This window comes from Amphiura filiformis, chromosome 18 (genome assembly GCF_039555335.1).
Source record: "Amphiura filiformis chromosome 18, Afil_fr2py, whole genome shotgun sequence".
Taxonomy (NCBI): Eukaryota; Metazoa; Echinodermata; class Ophiuroidea; order Amphilepidida; family Amphiuridae; genus Amphiura; species Amphiura filiformis.
Genome location: NC_092645.1, coordinates 11,907,876 through 11,928,211, shown reverse-complemented (window position 1 = coordinate 11,928,211; position 20,336 = coordinate 11,907,876). Strand labels below are relative to the sequence as shown.

The window sequence follows — 20,336 nt, the reverse complement described above, 5'->3', positions numbered from 1 at the left end:
CTATGCCAAAATGCTACAGCATCACGATTTTTACTGTTATTTTTAAAACCTATGAGTGTTTCCTTTCAAAAACCGTAAACTACATTGATACCTCTGTTTTACATCTTTCCAATAACGTGTGTTAAAAAGGGTAACGTAGCTCACAGCGCTTTTGGTGGAAAGTGCAATTTATTTTAGAATTACACAAAGACGCTTTTAATCACTAAAAATAATGTTGATATACAATATGATGGTGCCTTATCTAATTAAAAACAACAAATATGTAAAGATATCGCATTTATTCAAAGAAAATATTAAGGATCAGATTTGACACTTGAGCAGTGGAAACGCAATTTTAGCGATTTTCGAGCCTTTGCAAGGGTTAATCAGGCTGAAGAAAGCATTTAAAGTATGGACAACTATATATGTCCGTAGATCTCGTTTAGTTCTACCAGAAAAACAACATATTTGATGCCCTAAATGCTCGACAAAGTATTTGTGGACCAAAGAATGGAAAAAGGGCTATTGGCACCGGATTTTGTAGAATGAGCGATATATGGTTTATGAATGATGGTTAAGCTTACATGTACATTCAGTTATTAAAAAACACATGAGCATGACTACTGTGCACTGCACTGTGCTGTGCTGTGAAGTGTAAAATTTTGTGTATATATCTATATAAATGTCCATGTGTTTTGAGTTGGCAGTGACACGTACCTTACATGCTTATAGTTATAGGGTGAAGATTTTACACTTTTCAGTGTTTCAATTTGTATGTTATGGGTGTTATAATTGCTCATTTTATTTTAAACTACATGGTTAGATACCATATATACTATTTAAATGAAGTGTGATAGTCCACATTTTTCAGTCCAATCGTCAGTTACTCGAGAACTCTAGCTTCAAATTTGCACACGATAGCTGGAGTGCATGCAGTGCTTTGCTATGGTTTTTCGGTCAGACAGCGGTGTAGATTTTTGCACCGGAGGTTATTTATTCTGTTAAGGCCCTTCGCACTTGATTATGGCCCTTCGCACTTGATTATTTATTAGTTTCCTGTTCAAGATTTTGAAAAAGGGACAAGGTGACTTTTAATTATTAAATTATCTTTTTTTTTCTTTATAGTTTGAACTATTACAAAATGTACACTAAATTGACTCGATCGTTTTGACTAGGATGGGCATTTAATTATTTCACAACAATATTTGATTTTATGAATGAAGGTGGAGTTGTACTCTTTGTTCATTCATCATTATTGTTGATATTACTAGTCAGAAAATGGCAAGTAGAAGTTGTTGAAAGTTATTTTAATTTTAAAGGAGAAAATTAGAAATAAAAATAAAATTATTTTGAGATTTTCAATGTTGGACGCGGGCGGTAAACAGGAAAGTAACTAATAATTGCAAGTGCGAAGGGCCTTATTAGTTTCCTGTTAAAGATTTTGAAAAAGGGACGAGGTGACTTTTAATTATTAATTATCTTTTATTTCCTTTATTTAGTTTGAACTATTACAAGCAACTATATTGACTCATTTTGACTCGAGCAGGCATTTAATTATTTCACAACAATATTTTGATTTTATAAATAAGTGAAGGTGGGATTGTAATCTTTGTTCATTCATCATTATTGTTGATATTATTAAAGTCAGAAAATGGCAAGTAGAAGTAGTTGAAAGTTATTTTAAAGGAGAAAATTAGAAATAAAAATAAAATAATTAATTATTTTGAGATTTTCAATTTTGGACGTGGGCGGTAAGTTATACAGGCAACTAATAATCAAGTGCGAATGGCCTATGTTGAAATTTGGATGAAAGTTATTTCGATGAGTCAACTGTATCTTTTGAGCAAGATTTGGCTATTTTGGACGGTCTAAAATTTTGCTGGCAAAGTGTAATAGGCCGCCTCCTTCTTCATTATTTAAAGTGTAATTTTAGCAACATTTTTGATTCGATCGCCTGTCATGATCGGCTGTGTTTACTTTTCAACTTCCATTGCTTTACACGATGCCATGCTTCAGTGAATCCGACTAGATTTTGAATGCATTGGTCTCTAGCCTAGAATGTGAAGCTATCAGTGAGCAAATTCTTGGCTAGTCGACTTCTCGAGCAAATCATCAGCTGTTTTTCTGTAAAGTTTTATGACATTCCCTCTGTATCTGTACAATGTATCTCTGTAATGTCTAAAGACTTAACGGTAATCTTTTCTTTTAGACCACACGAGCAGCGTTCGAAATAGGGCCGGTCATCCGGCCATTGGCCTGTAACTTTCTGGCCTGGCTGGTAACTTTTCTGACTGGCATCTAGCTGCCAGCCTGGCTGGCCCATAACTTTGTAAGGTCAAGCCCGGCTTGCCTGTAACTTTTTGAGGTATACATGTATTTCAAACACTGCACCCGAGCTATGGTTAAAAAATCTGAATGTATCATATTAGACTTTAATTTGCATCAAGGTAATGTGTTTTCATAGTAAATATAAATACAATTACAAACATATACCGGCACATTTTATTTCGTTGAACAAGCATTTTTAATATTTTGGTCCGAGATCCACGTAATGACGTTTTTATCACAAATTTTGAAGTTAGAGTACATATATAGGGGCTATTTCGGTCACTAAAAAGATTTGTAGCTTTGGTACACGGTAACTAATTTACATTTCTTAATTTTGGTATGCCATTAACCAAATTTTTATTTATATAATAGGATGGCTATGAGTGCGATACACTAATATATTGTACTGAGTCATGAAAATACCAGCCATGCCGAAGGTGAGTTCATGGTATATTTTCATTTTCAGTTTGTAAAATTAAAGGAGTATTTTGTGATCCTAGTATACTCTTTTTATGACATTTTTCAGTAGATATCCACGAAAAAAGCATATTCCCAAAATTTCAGTTGATTCCGATATTGCGTTTGCGAGTTATGCATGATTATGTGTATTACACTGCTCCATAGACAATATGTTGTAATTTTGTTCTGGTGCACCAGAACGAAATTCAAATTTCACGATCTCTTTGCTATTAAAACGAATTAATCTGCAAGAAATATTTTGTACATAAACATTATGTAGCCAGAGGTTTCCAGTGATATAAAAATCTCAACTTTTTTGAGAAAAGTAGGGGGATGAGGCTGTGGATCACGAAATGCCCCTTTAAATAAGACTATAGCAAAATGCCGAACAAAGAAAAAATTAGCAGAACAAAAAATATGAAAAAATGAAAAGTAGAAAAATTTCAGCGAGAGTTTATAGGCCAAATTAAAAAAAAGGTTGTCTTAAAGCTCTCCAACTAATGTGAAATCTGTTTTTATTTATTTTATTTTTTTCCAAAGATTTTTTCAAATGTGAATAAACAACCTAAAAGTCCCATTTTACTGTATGAAGTTTTGTACATGTAATTGAACAATAAAGTGATGCTGATATTGTATTGAAGTGAAGTAATCTAAGAGCAGGTAACTTGAAAACGCATGTAGCCAGAAACCATAGCAATGAAAAACCTCACGTATGTAAAGTATGTAACAAGGGCTATGCACTGGCACATCAGTTGAAAAAGCATGCAGGCGTGATTCATAACAATAAACATTAGGGTGATTCACAAAAAATGAAATTGGTATTTTTCAACGGGACACCCCCTCATTTTGTTCATTTTGGTAATAAAATTATACCTGCAAAATATGAAAAAAATTCAAAAAAGTTTAGGGGGTGCTACCGGTCAATGAACTTTTGTACACAAAGTCAATGGGATTTTTTGTCAACAATTTCAAACACTTATTTCAGGGCCTAAAATGTCTACCAGGCTTGCAAAACTGAAGTAAATGTTCAATGATATACCTAACTTTGTGAAAACATGGGTTTTTACCAAATTAAAGTTCATAGTTGACTGTAATAATAAAAAATGTTTCAAAAGTGACAGAGGGAGTGTAGCTCAAGAAAAGAATACCCTGGGATATCCCCTGGAATCCCACCAGGCACCCCAAATTTATACCTTTTTGAACTGAACTGTTGATAAAAAAAAAAAGATTAAAATTCTTCACATATTAGTTTACCCCAATGGTGATACCAGCTTTTGAAATCTTATGTAATAGTAACTATCAAAATCCATACATCTGTATCAGGGGTGGTCATTATGGCCATACCTGATGAAGATTTGTATTGTTTGAATTGAATGACCACAGGAAGGATTAGATTCACCATGGTTGAAAAGAAATGTATATAAATTGGGGTCACAACATTGGATAGTGGCCAGTTCAAAACTACACCTTGTGCAAGGTACTGAATAGCCAAGTACCATAATATTTTGGCTGTTCCAGCAACTGCCTTGCCCCAAATGTAACAGTTTTCACAAAAATGCAATTTTCTGGAAAGCGGGTTAACATTTTTACAATTTTCTTTAGCATTTATTTTAAGGACATTACTCACACTATGATCAAATATTTTTGGCACAATCAGGGAAAATTAACATGGCTTTTATGTGTTGTAAAGAAAATGGCTCATAAATCCCATTGACTTTGTGTACAAAAGTTCATTGACCGGTAGCACCCCCTAAACTTTTTTGAATTTTTTTCATATTTTGCAGGTATGATTTTATTATCAAAATGAACAAAATGAGGGGGTGTCCCGTTGAAAAATACCAATTTCATTTTTTGTGAATCACCCTAATAAACATCCATATGTATGTAAAGTATGTAACAAGGGCTTCCAACAGGCACATATTTTGGAAGTACATGAAGCAATTCATAGCAAAGAGAGGCCTTATATGTAAAGTATGCAACGAGAGCTTTAAGCTGGCAGCAAACGGATCAAATTCCCAAAACTTGGGAATTGGATCCCGAATCATGGGTCAAATAATTGAAAAGTCACCCAATTTTCACTTTACCATTGGTTTCTATTGGGCATTAAACTATCGGAAGTCACAGGAGCCAATGTCGCCCAAATTTTTTCTTAACCATTGGTTTTTATGGAGCAGGAAATTGTCAAAAGTCACAGGAAAAATCTTCAAAAGTCGCCCAATTGGGCTACCAAATTTGGCAACCCTGAATGAGAGAAATATAGAACAAACAAAGTTATACCATCAAATTAAGAATTAAAGAGTCGTTACATAATTTACACATGTTTATCAATAAACATAGCAATTAAAGTTTAGTGGACAATAAAGCCACAAGTTCAATGTACTCAAGGAACTGACAATGTATAAACATAAAACTTGATAAAATGAGACAGATTAATTGGATAAAAATTAGAAGACATTGTAATAATAATAATAATATTTATTTCAATTGTCATCAATTACAAACATGAAAAAAACATTAAAAGCAATTTATTGTTCACTAGGAGAAACTTGTTGGCATGTCTACATTTGCTGATGAGTTCAGATTGGGAATTTAATGCAGTCACCGGTTATGATAAAGTACTTTTCCCATAGACAGAGATGGCACCTTTTGGAAACATTGGTTTCAAGTTTTCTTTTGGATCTACCAGTTAATGTTGTATTTTGTTTTCTTGTCCTTTAAAGCCATATTATAACATTTGCTGAGGAGGATGCCTCAATAGTTTTCAAAATTCTATTTTTTTTCACGGTTGTAATACTTTTTTAAACTAACATGTCCTGCAAAAATCAAGAATGTCTAGGTGCTGTAGTTTTGTCAATTCGTGATTTTGAATAAAACGCAGGAACCGTCATCTTATTATTATGATGGAAATATTAGTCGAACACGTACATGTGGTTCACATCACAGTACGTACATGGCGTGCGGGATTGTACACACACATCAAAGGCCCGTGCAGTAGCTCAACTGAAGGAGTGACATCCATTGGCGACATCTGCGCTGGTAGTAGATTTCAGTTTTCTTTGCTTTACCTCAGTTGTCCGGCTCAAAATCAAAAGGAGTCATATCTGACAGTAAAAGCTAACATTAATATGGAAAAGAAATACTCTATTTTTTATGGAAATGTTATAACATTAACATGGCTTTAAGTCCCAAATGTATTTGCTTAGAGCAGTTTCTTTCCTTTTGTGTTCATGTTTGAAAGATGACTTGTGATTGTTCCAGCGGCTTTTAAAGTCAGTTTCACATAATCAAGTGTATAATTTCAAATCATTATCTGTGGTGACTGTTGCCTTGTAAATAATAGATTTTACACAACAGTTTCTCATTAGGGGCATTCTTGGGTTTCCATGTTTTTATGGGTTTGGAAGTATTGTTCTCAGGTTTTGGATGATAGACTCATTGTGGGTTTTGATCATTCTTAATATGTTGTTCATGCAGCAGTAGCTGACTTTGACATTGTTGCGGTTATAAAGTTTGTGGAGAATGTGACCTTTAGGGAAATGCTTGTTAATAAGGTTGAGTAATTTTCGACCCACATTGGTAGATACATGCTTGCTTGCTGAAGAGGGGTTGTACCATACGATGTTACGTTTACGCGATCCGGAATTGCTGGCGTTTTAGTCATTAGTAGGCGGATTAAACCAAAACTAAGGACCAAAACGCCAGCAATTCTGGTTTTACAATGATTTTCTGTTTAATTTTGACTGTATAATGCACAGCGGTCTTATACCGTTTACTTATTTGTTTAGGCTTAATTGATTTTACACCAAATTGCATAAAGAACATTTCTTATCCTGGACCATTAACAATGGCAGCTCAATTAATTTTAAAATAAAAAAACACCACCCCTTTTGGGGGAGAAAATTCAAGATAGATGGTCATGAAACTGTATAAATACTACTTTATAATCAGGGGCTGTTCATAATTGTCGCCATTTTCACTTATACTTTTACCCCCTCGGCCCCTTGAGTTACATACATATAAAACAGCAAAGGATTTGCCATGAGTAAAATGGTGGGGGTTATGGTTAGGGTTTTGAGTATGGTTAAGGTGTTGGTGAGGGTTAGTGCTCCTGGAGAAGATTTGGTTGTGCTCACAGAATATTAATTGATTGCCAGCCTAGCCCTCACCTGTAAGACCTATGCGGTGTCATCGTCATTCTTAAAACTGCATATAAGCCATGTACAATTTTAGTCTGCTAAAACACTACCACATTACATATTTCAAAACAAGACGACTTGACATGTTACAATTAATATCCCTTTTAAATCATCATTTCAGAACATGACTTCCAGAAGACCTCAAAACTTTTTCAACCTGAAGCCTCACAAATGTATATATTGCAGCAGGTATTTCCATGACACTTATCTATATCTGAATCACCTGATCCAACACAAGAAGCGGATTAGACCGTATTGGTATGAATCAGTCACCAAAGAGAAGCTTTATGAATGCCAACACTGTAACAAAGACTTCACAAGAAAACAGAATTGGATGGACCATGAATGTACTCTGACTATTAGAAAACCCTTTGCTACACACCTGAATAGACTCAATCTGAAGCCCTACAAATGTATATATTGCAGCAGATATTTCCATGACACTTACCTAAATCACCTGATCAAACACAGGAAACGGATTAGACCGTATTGGTATGAATCAGACACCAAAGAGAAGCTATATAAATGCCAACACTGTAATAAAAACTTCACAAGAAAACAGAAATGGATGGACCATGAATGTAGAAAAACCTTTACACACCTGAATAGACTTTCACCGATTCACAGCAAAGAGAAGTCTGATGTATCTCAAACATCCATGAAGAATTTTACATTGCCAAGTAGCTATACATGTCAAATTTGTAGAAAAGGTTTCAGCTATGCTAGCAGCCTGATAGTACATTTAGACACTCATAGCAAAGAGAAGTCTGGTTTACATGTATGTTATGTATGCAACAAGGGCTTTAGACTAGCATATCAGTTGCAGCAGCACATACCAACTCATGGCTACTTACAGACTCAAACTAGCAATGAAAAACCTCATGTATGTAAAGTATGCAACAAGGGGTTTACACATGCATGGTCTTTGAACCGGCACATATTAATTCATACTAAGGGAAAGCCTCATGTATGTAAAGTATGCAACAAGGGGTTTACAGCGGCACATACAATGAAACAGCATGTAGCCATAATCCATAGCAATGAAAAGCCTCATGTTTGTAAAATATGTAACAAGGGCTTTGCACTGGCACATCAGTTGAAAAAGCATGCAGCGATTCATAACAATAACCATCCATATGTATGTAAAGTATGTAACAAGGGCTTTCAACAGGCACATATTTTGGAAGTACATGAAGCAATTCATAGCAAAGAGAGGCCTTATATATGTAAAGTATGCAACAAGAGCTTTAAGCTGGCAGCATATTTGAAAAAGCATGAAGCATATCATAGCAATGAAAAGCCTCATGTATGTCAAGTATGTAACAAGGTCTTCATATGGGCATTTCAATTGAAAAAGCATGAAGCACTTCATGGTAAGATACACAGCAAAGAGAAGCCTTATGTATGTAAAATATGCAACAAGGGCTTTACACAGGCATTTAACTTGAAAAAACACACAAAGACACACAGCACAGAGAAGCCTTATGTATGTGAAGTGTGCAACAAGGGCTTTACACTGGCATGTAACTTGAAACAACACACAAAGACGCACAGCAATGAACACCCTTATGTATGTAAAGTATGTAACAAGGGGTTTACACATGCATGGTCTTTGAAACGGCACATATTAATGCATAATAAGGAAAAGCCTCATGTATGTAAAGTATGCAACAAGGGCTTTATAGAAACAGGTAACTTGAAAAAGCATGTAGCCATAAACCATAGCAATGAAAAGCCTCATGTATGTAAAGTATGCAACAAGAGCTTTACGCTGGCAGCATATTTGAAACAGCATGAATTAGCATATCATAGCAATGAAAAGCCTCATGTATGTAAAGTATGTAACAAGGGGTTTATACATGCACGGTCTTGGAAACGCATATATTAATTCATAATGAGGAAAAGCCTCATGTATGTAAAGTATGCAACAAGGGCTTTACAGAAGCAGGTAACTTGAAAAAGCATGTAGCCATAAACCATAGCAATGAAAAGCCTCATGTATGTAAAGTATGCAACAAGAGCTTTACGCTGGCAGCATATTTGAAACAGCATGAATTAGCATATCATAGCAATGAAAAGCCTCATGTATGTAAAGTATGTAACAAGGGCTTTATACATGCACGGTCTTTGAACCGGCACATATTAATTCATAAGGGAAAGCCTCATGTATGTAAAGTATGTAACAAGGGCTTTATAGAAACAGGTGACTTGAAAAGGCATGTAGCCAGAAACCATAGCAATGAAAAGCCTCATGTATGTAAAGTATGTTACAAGGGCTTTATAGAAACACGTAACTTGAAAAGGCATGTAGCCAGAAACCATAACGAAAAGCCTCATGTATGTATAGTATGCAACAAGGGGTTTACACATGCATGTTTTTTGAAACGGCACATATTAATTCATACTAAGGAAAAGCCTCATGTATGTAAAGTATGCAACAAGGGCTTTACAGAAGCAGGTAACTTGAAAACGCATGTAGCCAGAAACCATAGCAATGAAAAACCTCACGTATGTAAAGTATGTAACAAGGGCTATGCACTGGCACATCAGTTGAAAAAGCATGCAGGCGTGATTCATAACAATAAACATCCATATGTATGTAAAGTATGTAACAAGGGCTTCCAACAGGCACATATTTTGGAAGTAAATGAAGCAATTCATAGCAAAGAGAGGCCTTATATATGTAAAGTATGCAACGAGAGCTTTAAGCTGGCAGCAAATTTGAAACAGCATGAAGCACATCATAGCAATGAAAAGCCTCATGTATGTAAAGTATGTAACAAGGGCTTTATACATGCACGCTCTTTGAACCGGCACATATTAATTCATACTAAGGGAAAGCCTCATGTATGTAAAGTATGTAACAAGGGCTTTATAGAGGCAAGTAAATTGAAACGGCATGTAGCATATCATAGGAACGAAAAGCCTCATGTATGTATAATATGTAACAAGAGGTTTACACATGCATTTTTTTTGAAACGGCACATATTAATTCATACTAAGGAAAAGCCTTATGTATGTAAAGTATGCAACAAGGGCTTTATACAGGCAAATAAATTGATACAGCATGTAGCCATAATCCAAGTATGTAACAAGGGCTATGCACTGGCACATCAGTTGAAAAAGCATGCAGGCGTGATTCATAACAATAAACATCCATATGTATGTAAAGTATGTAACAAGGGCTTCCAACAGGCACATATTTTGGAAGTACATGAAGCAATTCATAGCAAAGAGAGGCCTTATATATGTAAAGTATGCAACGAGAGCTTTAAGCTGGCAGCAAATTTGAAACAGCATGAAGCACATCATAGCAATGAAAAGACTCATGTATGTAAAGTATGTAACAAGGGCTTCAAACAGGCACTTCAATTGGACGCCATGAAGCAATTCATAGCCAAAAACCTTACGAATGTCAAATTTGTAAGAAAGCCTTTACCGATTCTGGTAAATTAAAAGCACATTTACAAACTCATATCAAAAAGATATGTAACGTATGCAACAAGGGCTTCAAGCATGAACGGCATTTGAAGAAACACAAGCTAAAACAACACCCACATATATGTAAAGTATGTAACAAGGGCTTTAAGTATGCAGGCTATTTGAAGAGGCACAAACTAACTCATGCCAATGAGAAGCCTAAACAACGCCCTCATATATGTAAGGTATGTAACAAGGGCTTCAAACAGGCACTTCAATTGGAACGCCATGAAGCAATTCATAGTAAAAAACCTTACGAATGCCAAATTTGTAAGCAAGCCTTTACCGTTTCTAGTAAATTAAAAGAACATTTACAAACTCATATCAAAAAGATACAACGTATGCAACAAGGGCTTCAAGCATGAACGGTATTTGAAGAAACACAAGCTAAAACAACACCCACATATATGTAAAGTATGTAACAAGGGCTTTAAGCAAGCAGGCTATTTGAAGAGGCACATACTAACTCATGCCAATGAGAAGCAAGGGTGAAAATAAGAAATGATGAACCAGGGGCGCCTTTTTACACAAAATGGCCCCTGGTACACTTCATTCAACATGGAACCAGGGGTCATGCACTTCTAATCAGCAAGGAGCGAATATTTGTTCTGGATAAGTTCATCATGCATTAATGGCTACAGAATTTAATTTTTGGGTGTAGTGACCAGGGGCCAGTTTCTGTACAAAAGTATCCCCTGGTCAGCTTAAATTTAGATGGAACCAGGGGCCATTTCAGGGTTTCTGGGGGCTAAACGGCTCCCGTCTTCCACTTATTTTCACCCTTGATGAGATGCCTGAACAACACCCTTATGTATGCAAGATATGTAATGAGGGCTTTACACAGTCATGGCAATTGTAAGGACATGCAACAAATTACATGTAAGACAACATATTGTAGTAAAATCATTGACGAGGGCGTATTTTAAGCGTACATCGCGTCTTTACTGTGATGAAACGCACTTGTCTCTGATTGGCTGCTGAAGCTATCTGCTGTTGCCGAGTGGAAATTTATGAATGAAATTTGTGCCGTACATATGTATGTGTTGTTAGCTTTGAATTTTGTAGTACATGCTCATGAAAGGTACTGCCAAATTTAGTAACACCCCCTCCCCCATTGAAAACGACAAATATTATAATATAAGAAGCATGCTAAGCAAGATTATGTATATATAAAAATAAAAGAAATAAAATGTATTGACATCAAATTAATTCTTTTTGCCAAACGCTAAACCAAATTGAAAGCAATTGGACTATTCCGGTTAAAATCCACACTACCCCTGTGGAAGATTTTGGAAATATCTTCCACAGGAGGAGTATGTTTTTCAAATGTAATTGGTTAGGGTTAATCATTTTGAAACTTATGCTCCCCCTGTATTATGGCTTTACCTATATCTTCCACAACTGGAGTGAGTATTTCAAATGGTAGCTACTCAAATTGCAAAACTTGTACTCCCTCAGTGGAAGACATTAGCTCAATCTTCCACAGGGGTATTGTGGATATTAAATGGAATAGCCCATTTTCACTGATAGGTAGGAAATAGATTGTGCATTATTTTTTGCTATGTATTTTGTGACCCCGGTATACTTTTGGAAATTTGTATTGCGATGCACTATATACATAGTTTGTACAGAATTCCTGTGGACTTGCATAGAATAGCCTTAATAGGGCTCCCGGATAGGGCTGTCTTTTGCAAATGAAACCATTCACTGATTTCATGAATTATACATGCGCATTCAGACTTCACATTGTCTTTTTTCATCACAGATGAGATCACAGGTTATGAAAGTAGACTACATCTCATTCCCAATCCCATTGACTGAGAACTCATGTGCCCTCTGGAAACTGTACATGTAGAATGCTGTAACACCTTTTCACATAGTGATGTTCATCATGTCATAAATTGTATACAGGGGTTAATTTGGTGTCATATTATGAAAATGCATAATAAAAATACTTTCCAAAGACACATGAAACTGCCTTGTTTTATTCAATATTTGTCATTGAGCTAGGGGCATAGGCTAGTAACTAGTAACTTCATAGAACTGGGTCACAGACTTACTGGGTATCATATGCATTTTAAGTTTTTAATTGTAAGTTTAATTAACCTCAAGTCCCTTTTTAAGTATTAAAAGGGCATTTCGTGATCCACAGCATCATCCCAACACTTTTAAGTAAGTTGAGATTTATATATCACTGGAAACCTCTGGCTACATGATGTTTGTGTACAAGAAAAATCTTGCAGATTAATTCCTTTAGCAAAGATATTGTGAAATTTGAATATGGTGTAGTTTTTACACATAAATAAATCATGCATAACTCGCAAACGGAAAATCACAATCAACTGACATTTTGGGAATAAGCTTTTTTCGTCAGTCAGAATTAATAGGTAAATTTTCACGGGAAAATTTTCTGGACACGTGACACCCATGGGCGCAGACATTATTAGCATTATGGAATGTGACCCCGAGCCCCGGTACCCCAGGTCAACATAAAAAGTGGTAACCATGTGTGTTCTTCCTTTTTCAAAACCCCCCTTTTCACTGATTTTTCATTGATTTTACCCCCTTTTTTGCCAAATCACTGACAAAATCAGGGTAAAAATACCCCCCTTTTTCAAGGTTTTCAATGAGAAGATTTCCAGACACCCCTTTTCAATGACTCCAAATATTTTAATATATTAAGTACAAAATGTGCAAGTATGAACATATTACTTTGATGGAGGCTGAAGACTCGGGCTGAAGACATCGATCGAACGAACCTGTGAAATACCCCTTTTTTAAAAATTTCATGGAGACAATGCTCAGAATACCCCCCTTTTTTCGCGATTTCAGTCCGCGATTTCAGTCAACAAAATACCCTTTTCTGCGAAATTTAGAACACACATGGTTACCACTTTTTATGTTGACCTGGGGTACCGGGCCCCGAGCACAGCGGGTGTTCTTTCAATGTATTTGAATAGGAAGAATTCGTCATTTGAGGCAAAATAAGTTACTTGTCGCAAGTTAATAATGTTATGGTAAGAGTTTTACGTAGATAAATATTATTTTCCGTAGATAGATATTTTTGAAATTACGTTTTGATGATATTGTGAAAAAATTAAGATAACATAATATTCAATAAATTTGCAATGCACAAATTTCTATCAAAATTGCGGTCAAAAATACTATTCCAATTCAAAATTACTAAGACTTGAATAGCGAGGTCACCGCCAGGGGTCAGAGATCAGGCTCGAGGTTACACTCACATTGATACGCATTGGTCACGTGTCCAGAAAATTTTCCCGTGAAAATTTACCTATTAATGTTGACTGTCTCCTGAAAAATGTTATAAAAAGAGGATGCTACATGGTAACCCCAACTCCCTTTCTGCTTTGCCTACATGGCAGGAAAGAAGATGAGAAAAGAACTTTGTTTTCCTGCACAGGTTTTGAACCACCGACCTTTTGGGTGACAGTATGACCGTTACCCCCGGGGGGGGGGGCTCAACTTTGGAAGTGACAGGTATGTGCCTGTCAATAGGCCCCCTCTTTTGAAGTCGCCTATACCCGCTGACCCCCTTTTTTTAAAAGTTATACCCGATGACCCCCTTTTTTTAGTTGCGGCTACCCAATGACCCCCTTCTTTTGGTTGCGTCTACCCAATGACCCCCTTTTTTTCTAGATTTTCTAGAATAGCATCATCAAAATGCAACAAAATAATGCCGAAACTTTCAAATTTTGCTCCATTTTTTCCAAAATTATGCCGAAAATTTCAAAATTTTGCCTCTTTTTTTCAAAATATTATACCCAATGACCCCCTTTTTTATTTTGTTTGTACCCAATGACCCCCTTTTTTAAAATAATGCTTTGTACCCGATAGGCCCCTACTTTGCGACATACCCGTCACTTCTAAAGTTGAGTGCCTCCACGGGTGTTACCCGGCCAATGGTTCAATGCACATGGTTTGGCAGGATCATAGGGGTCTTGCAGTTGCATCATGCTGTAATTGTTTTGTATGGTTTAGGGTTGGTTGAGACCTACACATGTATTGTTAATGCTTCCTTTTGCCCGGGGGACTTAAATATGAAATGGATAGGTGTAGGGCTGGCACTTGCACAGTATGGGCATAAATTTTAAGTGAGAGCAAAACATAAAAAACTAGAGCGATAACCGCACCATAGCTGAACCATGTGGCTTCGGCAGTATATTGTGGTAGGCCTATACCTACAATTGAAGCATTTTGAAAACTTGACCTTTGACCCCTTTATTGCCCCTTAATGACCTTAAATGAATTTTAAAATATTTGCAACAAGTTTAGAATGTCATAAGAATCATTTCGTTTAAATTTCAACTCAATCGGAGCATTTTGAAAAACTTGACCTTTGACCCCTTATGACCCCTTAATGCCCTTAAATAAATTCAAAAATGTTTTAAACATGTTTAGAATGTCATAAGGATCATTGCATTTAAATTTAAGCTCCATCGGAGCATTTTTGGTTGAAATGTCCTTTTTTGACCCATGTGACCCCTGGATGACCTCTGACGTTTGGAAATATTTTTATTATATTCTTTATGTTTTTCTCTTTCATATGACACCACTCATGGGGTCATACCTTCGTGGCATTTAGAGATATGTCCATTTCAGACCAAATGGTTAGTTAGGGACCTAGTAACCTAGTAACCTAGTAACATATGCAGTTATAGGCTGATCCATTTCATGGTTCAGCAATAAAGGGTCATTGGGTGAGAGCATAATTTTTGGCATTCGGTGAGAGCAAAATGTACAAAATATGGGGTCATTGGGTGACAGATGGACCGTTTGAATCTAAATTAGGGTGGCATTATGGGCTTTTTTTAAACGGGATATTTGGGCGAGAGCTTTGAAAACTGAATTTCTAGTTCTAAATAGCTTCAAATGCAGTGGCGGTACCAGGATTTTTTTCGGGGGGCATGGGGGGCTAAGTGAATTTCGGGTGGGGGGGAATCAACAAATTTTGGTAAAATTGCAAAATTGTGCATGCTTTGCATGCATCCAGTAGCCTTTCATATATATAACAATTTTATGTTAGTCTGAAATTTTTTTTGCACAATAAAATCTAAACAATATGCATCTAAATTCAATTAAATGCTTCTGCCGCACATGTCTATAGTATGTATACGTAAACAAAAACTTGGCCACTTGACATGCTTGAGTGCATAATCTGCACATGCCTTCCTTACGGTGACTTGGGGGTCCTCCAAAAGGTAAATACGGGGGTGGGGGGGGGTAGGGCAAGAAGCCCCCCTTGCCCACGTATTGCCGCCGCTGTTCAAATGGCTTTGTTATTTTAAAAGAAGTAACAAAATCAATGATAGATGACTTGTTGCTGTTCAAACTCGGAAATATTGATTTTGAGATATAGCCAAATAAAGGAAATTTTTTAATTGCTCACAACTTTGGAACTGGTTGTTCAATTTCATTGTTTTTTTTTGCAAAATCCAGCTTTGTAAATGTTTTTTACTTCCTATAAGAAACTGAAAATTTAAAAATTCCTAGTTCCGACTGATTTTGCTTGATCGCATCACATATAAGGCATAATGATGTGATTGTCGGAGTGTTTCTTTATAATATAGACTATTGTAGGATATAACAGTCTTTACAAGTGAAACCATTAAGACTTTTTCATTGCAGATGTTATGAGAGCTTTAAATTGGACTACACCTCATGGCTAATTTGCAAAGTTCCCAATCCTATTGGCTGAGACATACTACTATTACTTTAGCCATAATGTGTGATTTGCTTCACAGCGACGCCCTCAATTTTACTCGGATTTCTACTTTTTGCATAATTATAATGCCCAGTGGTATACTAAAATACCACATAAAAGACTAAGCCTGAAGTGCTTTAATAACAGTAAAATTTAACTTTTTGTGTTAAAACCGGGTCGACCCGGTTTTATTCAGAGTTCAGCGATCGAGTACTTAACTTGCTATCATGTACCGTGGATGTCAGCTTGAATGTACACACGACGAACGCGATGCTCTGTACAGTTACATGTAATACAAATGGCGAGCGTAGTACATGCATTGTAGGCGTTGGAATGAATCGCAATTTTCTTCATTATACCTCATTTGTTTGGCTCGAAATTGTGATCAGTGAAAACAAACATTTAAATAAGCATCTATATTCTTTATGCAAATCACACATTAAAATATATACCATTAATATAAATTTGACCTATGGCCTGTGTTATTTCACAGCTGGTTTAATCTGAACACCATCTCCATTGAATTACAATTATCAGGTGATTTTGTTTGTGTGTTTATATCCGGGAGGGTACCCCGGTTTATATCACATGTTTGTTTATCTTATTGAATTGTATTTATCAATGCCATCAGAGCTGTGCAATAATTATGAGCCCTGGGAAGGGTAAAATTTGGGTGGGGTAAGATTTTTGGTGGGCGAGAGGCAATTGTGACCGCCAAGAGGGGTGGGTCAAGCAATTTTGGCACATACTTTTTAAATAACACACTCGAAAAGGTTTAGGAAAACAAAGAAATGTTTAATGAAAATTTCCTGCCACTACATTTATCTACACCATTAGCAGTGTTAGAAATTTTGGTTGTCCGTTCGCCCGGGACAACTAAAAAAGTTGCACGACAACCAAAAATACTGATTCGGTTGTCCATCGGACAACCATAAATCTGTAGCCAAAACTCACATTTAGATGTGTATCTTTTAGCCGATGGTAAAATTGCAAGTACGGACAACCAAAAAATTAGAAGGAAAACCAGAAAGTGTAACCTGGTTGACCGTGGGACAACCGCTTATTTTCCCTTAATTCAACACTGACCATTAGGTTTGGGAACCCAAACATTTGGCATGTGCAGGGGGGGGGGCAAAGATTTTTGGGCAGGCTGAGAAGAGGGGAATCAATATTTAGCAGGCCGAGGCTGGGAGGGAAAGCAATTTTTGGCATGTCATTTGGAAATTTACCCGGGGGGGGGGGGAGCTCATAATTATTGCACACCCCATTATGATCTTTAAAACTACAATGTGACATTTTTTAATGTTGTTTTCATACAATATATAAAGAGCCGCGATAATTGGCATATTGTGGCTCAAAGTAAATGGGCATTTTTGGGTATTTAGCTACCGAAATCCACAAAAAGTCAAATTACGGGAACAATTTTTTTTCTCGAAAGTAGCCCTCAAAATTAAAACAGTTTGTATTTTAAGGCAGGCCTAGAGAGATGGTTTGTGGTATATAGATAACTGTTAGTGGTCACGCCGGGGTCACACATTCAATGCACTGGAAGACATTTTACTATTTTATGGAGTTGTCATTTTCTTTGGAAGGGGGTCATGAATATACTGGGCCATTTATACCAAAATAGGGGGTCATAATATTTTTAAAAGGTGGGGGGGTTAAAAATTTTTGCATGCTGCACACACATTCTTTTAAAGGGACCATTGAAAGAAAAACATATTTGGTATCAAAATAAAGCTAATAACATATAGAATCCATTTCTAAAATGATAAACGCAATTTTCCTTTATTTTACCCCCCAAATCAGCAAATAAAGACAAAGCGCCCAATGTCGCGTCGTTCCGCCCAATTCATATGTGCAGAGACATGTGGCAACCCCTGTGACGTCAAAGTGGTTATCCTTTCCGCTGCATGGCAACACTGCATAGTCCAGACTTGGTCCAAACCAACGCATGAACGTGTTTACAGCAATGAACTTTTATGTGCCTTTTAGGCCTAACAAGTATAATTTTTATTAAAAAGGATATTATATTAATATAAATTACAAAGCTACAATGACTTCTATGATAGGCCTATATATAAATTCTAGCTAACAACGGGGAAACATCCCGGGGGAAACATACGGTAAGTAAGTTAGGCCTAGGCCTTCATATTGACAAAGTCAAAGCTGTCAGTGCTAGCTGCTCGGCGTTTGCAAGAGAGTATCATTTGTTTTGACTGAGGCATTCTGATATATCAACTCTTTACTTATATTTCCTCTGAAATACCTGGTGAGCAGGCCCGTGACGCAGGGGGTGCGACCGCACCTCCCCAAATTTGCAAAAGTATACAAAAGTCCCACAATTGCAGAATTTGCGAGCGTAGCGAGCAAAAAAATGGGGCTTTTTTTTTTTTTTTGTACAAAAAAGGTCCAAAATTGGAGAAGGTCCACTTTTCACAAAATCGCCCCCCCCCCTGGGAAAAAGGTCCCCTTTTGCAAAATCAGCACCCCCCCCCAAAAAAAATCCTGTGTATGGGCCTGCTGGTGAGGATAGGAAAGAGAAGGCAATGATGTTTCGGGTTATAGCCCATGACATGCGACTTAATTTCTTTAGGCCTAATTAGCCTACCTCCGGGCGTGCAAGTGCCTAGGTTAGGCCGTATAAAATTAATGTTTTGGTTCTCGTCCAGCGGATTTTCATGAATTAATGCGGGAGGGTGTTTTTTTTCAGTGTAAAATCAGCATCGTCTGCAGTTTTCGGTCTTTTCCAACAGTGCTCGAGGAAACGATGACGCACTTTTCAAATGTGAGATGAGGGATAAACCCCCTAGAGTAGGCCCTACCACAAAAAGACTTGGAAGTGGCCCTTGTTCTCTAATAAACTGTATGAAAAATTCATCAATCATTCCAAAGTCTAAAATAATTGAAAAATCTATTTAAAAAAATCGCTCCGTGTAGAGACACACTTATGGGACCAGGTTCAAAACAAAAGTCAGGCTCGGGAGAGCGAGTTGGCGCGGTTGTTTCCTCGCCTTGCACCACTACTAAGGTCCCAGGTTCAACTTCAAGCCCCTGGCGCGCGGCCCAAAGACTCATGTGAACTTGGTTTATCTCGATCCCGCAGGTTTTCTTCGGGATCTCCAGTTTCCTCCTGCTTCTCAAAAATCGGTGATTAGTTGTTTGGTTATCAAAAACTTCCTTCACCCAATGAAATTTGGGGAGCTGAAAAGATAGTGGATGTTACAATCGAAGTGCGGCTAGATTTGCGACAGGTTCGGCAGCATCCAGCCTAGACATTGTGCTAGATGATGCGATCTGATTGTGATAAGTACCATGGCAGCGAAATTACAGCGCTTTGAACCCTCCGAGATCTGGAAAAAGGCGTTATTATATAAAAGCCGAAATTTATTTTTATTTATTTTTAAAAGCATATGAAAAATGAGAAACAAATTTGAAGATAAAGAACCACGAGAGGAACATATAAAGGCCACTCCAAACAATCATATGAACAATATTTACTGTCAGCCTTTAGTTAACGTTATGGAAATGCTTATAGGCCTAATCCAATCTCAACTCCCACTGATACTTGAAAGTGCAAAGTGTCCGAGCGTTTTATCAAAGGTAGGCCTACAGTTACAAAGTTTATGTTGATTGGGTAAATCTTGTAAAATACAGCGCGCCTGGATGAATATTTCGTTTTTAGAAATGACTGCCATCAATTTCGCATAGCCTAGGCCTACCCCGGTCCTAACCATCCATGGATTAAAATAAGTGTAGGCCTATAATATTTCCCATTTGATGTTTGTAGCATAATAGGCTTTTTGAAGGCCTACATGTATGTTTGTAGGCGCTCCTCGTAATTTATTTCAAGAACAGCTTGCATGTCATGTTCTTCTGAACCAACTTCTTCCTCTGTCGTTCAGCTACTGCCCCAGTGCCAACGGCTCAAATAATATTGGCAAGTCTCCCGTATAACACATGGTAGGCCTAGGCCTACCCAGCAAACACAAAAACGCTTTCGACATCATTCGCAAAAAGGTTATAAAAGGTTGTCAGAAAACGTTTAAATGTCGGGTTATATAAAGGGTATATTAAGAGTATCAAACGCTTTTCATAACCTTAAAAACCTTTTTGATAATCTACTGCTCAGCAAACAAAAATGTTTTACAGAAAACGCTTAAACGTTG

At 36.8% G+C, this 20,336-nt stretch overlaps 2 protein-coding genes across 3 annotated transcripts in view; one reads left to right on the top strand and one right to left on the bottom strand.

Moving 5' to 3' along the window:
• LOC140138970 (laminin subunit beta-2-like) overlaps positions 1–20,336 on the bottom strand; it is a 555,517-nt gene that overhangs the window by 290,830 nt on the left and 244,351 nt on the right. The window lies entirely within an intron of this gene.
• The window catches only part of LOC140139854 (uncharacterized), a 56,871-nt gene that overhangs the window by 978 nt on the left and 35,557 nt on the right, over positions 1–20,336 (top strand). Inside the window, exons 2-3 of one of the 2 annotated variants that reach the window (XM_072161608.1) lie at positions 2,680–2,744; positions 7,084–12,058. In XM_072161608.1, the coding sequence (XP_072017709.1) occupies positions 2,721–2,744; positions 7,084–8,850 (1,791 nt within the window). In that variant the 5' untranslated portion in view covers positions 2,680–2,720 and the 3' untranslated portion in view covers positions 8,851–12,058. Of the gene's footprint in view, positions 1–2,679; positions 2,745–7,083; positions 12,059–20,336 lie in introns of those variants that run through there. The other variant, XM_072161609.1, reaches the window with a different exon arrangement.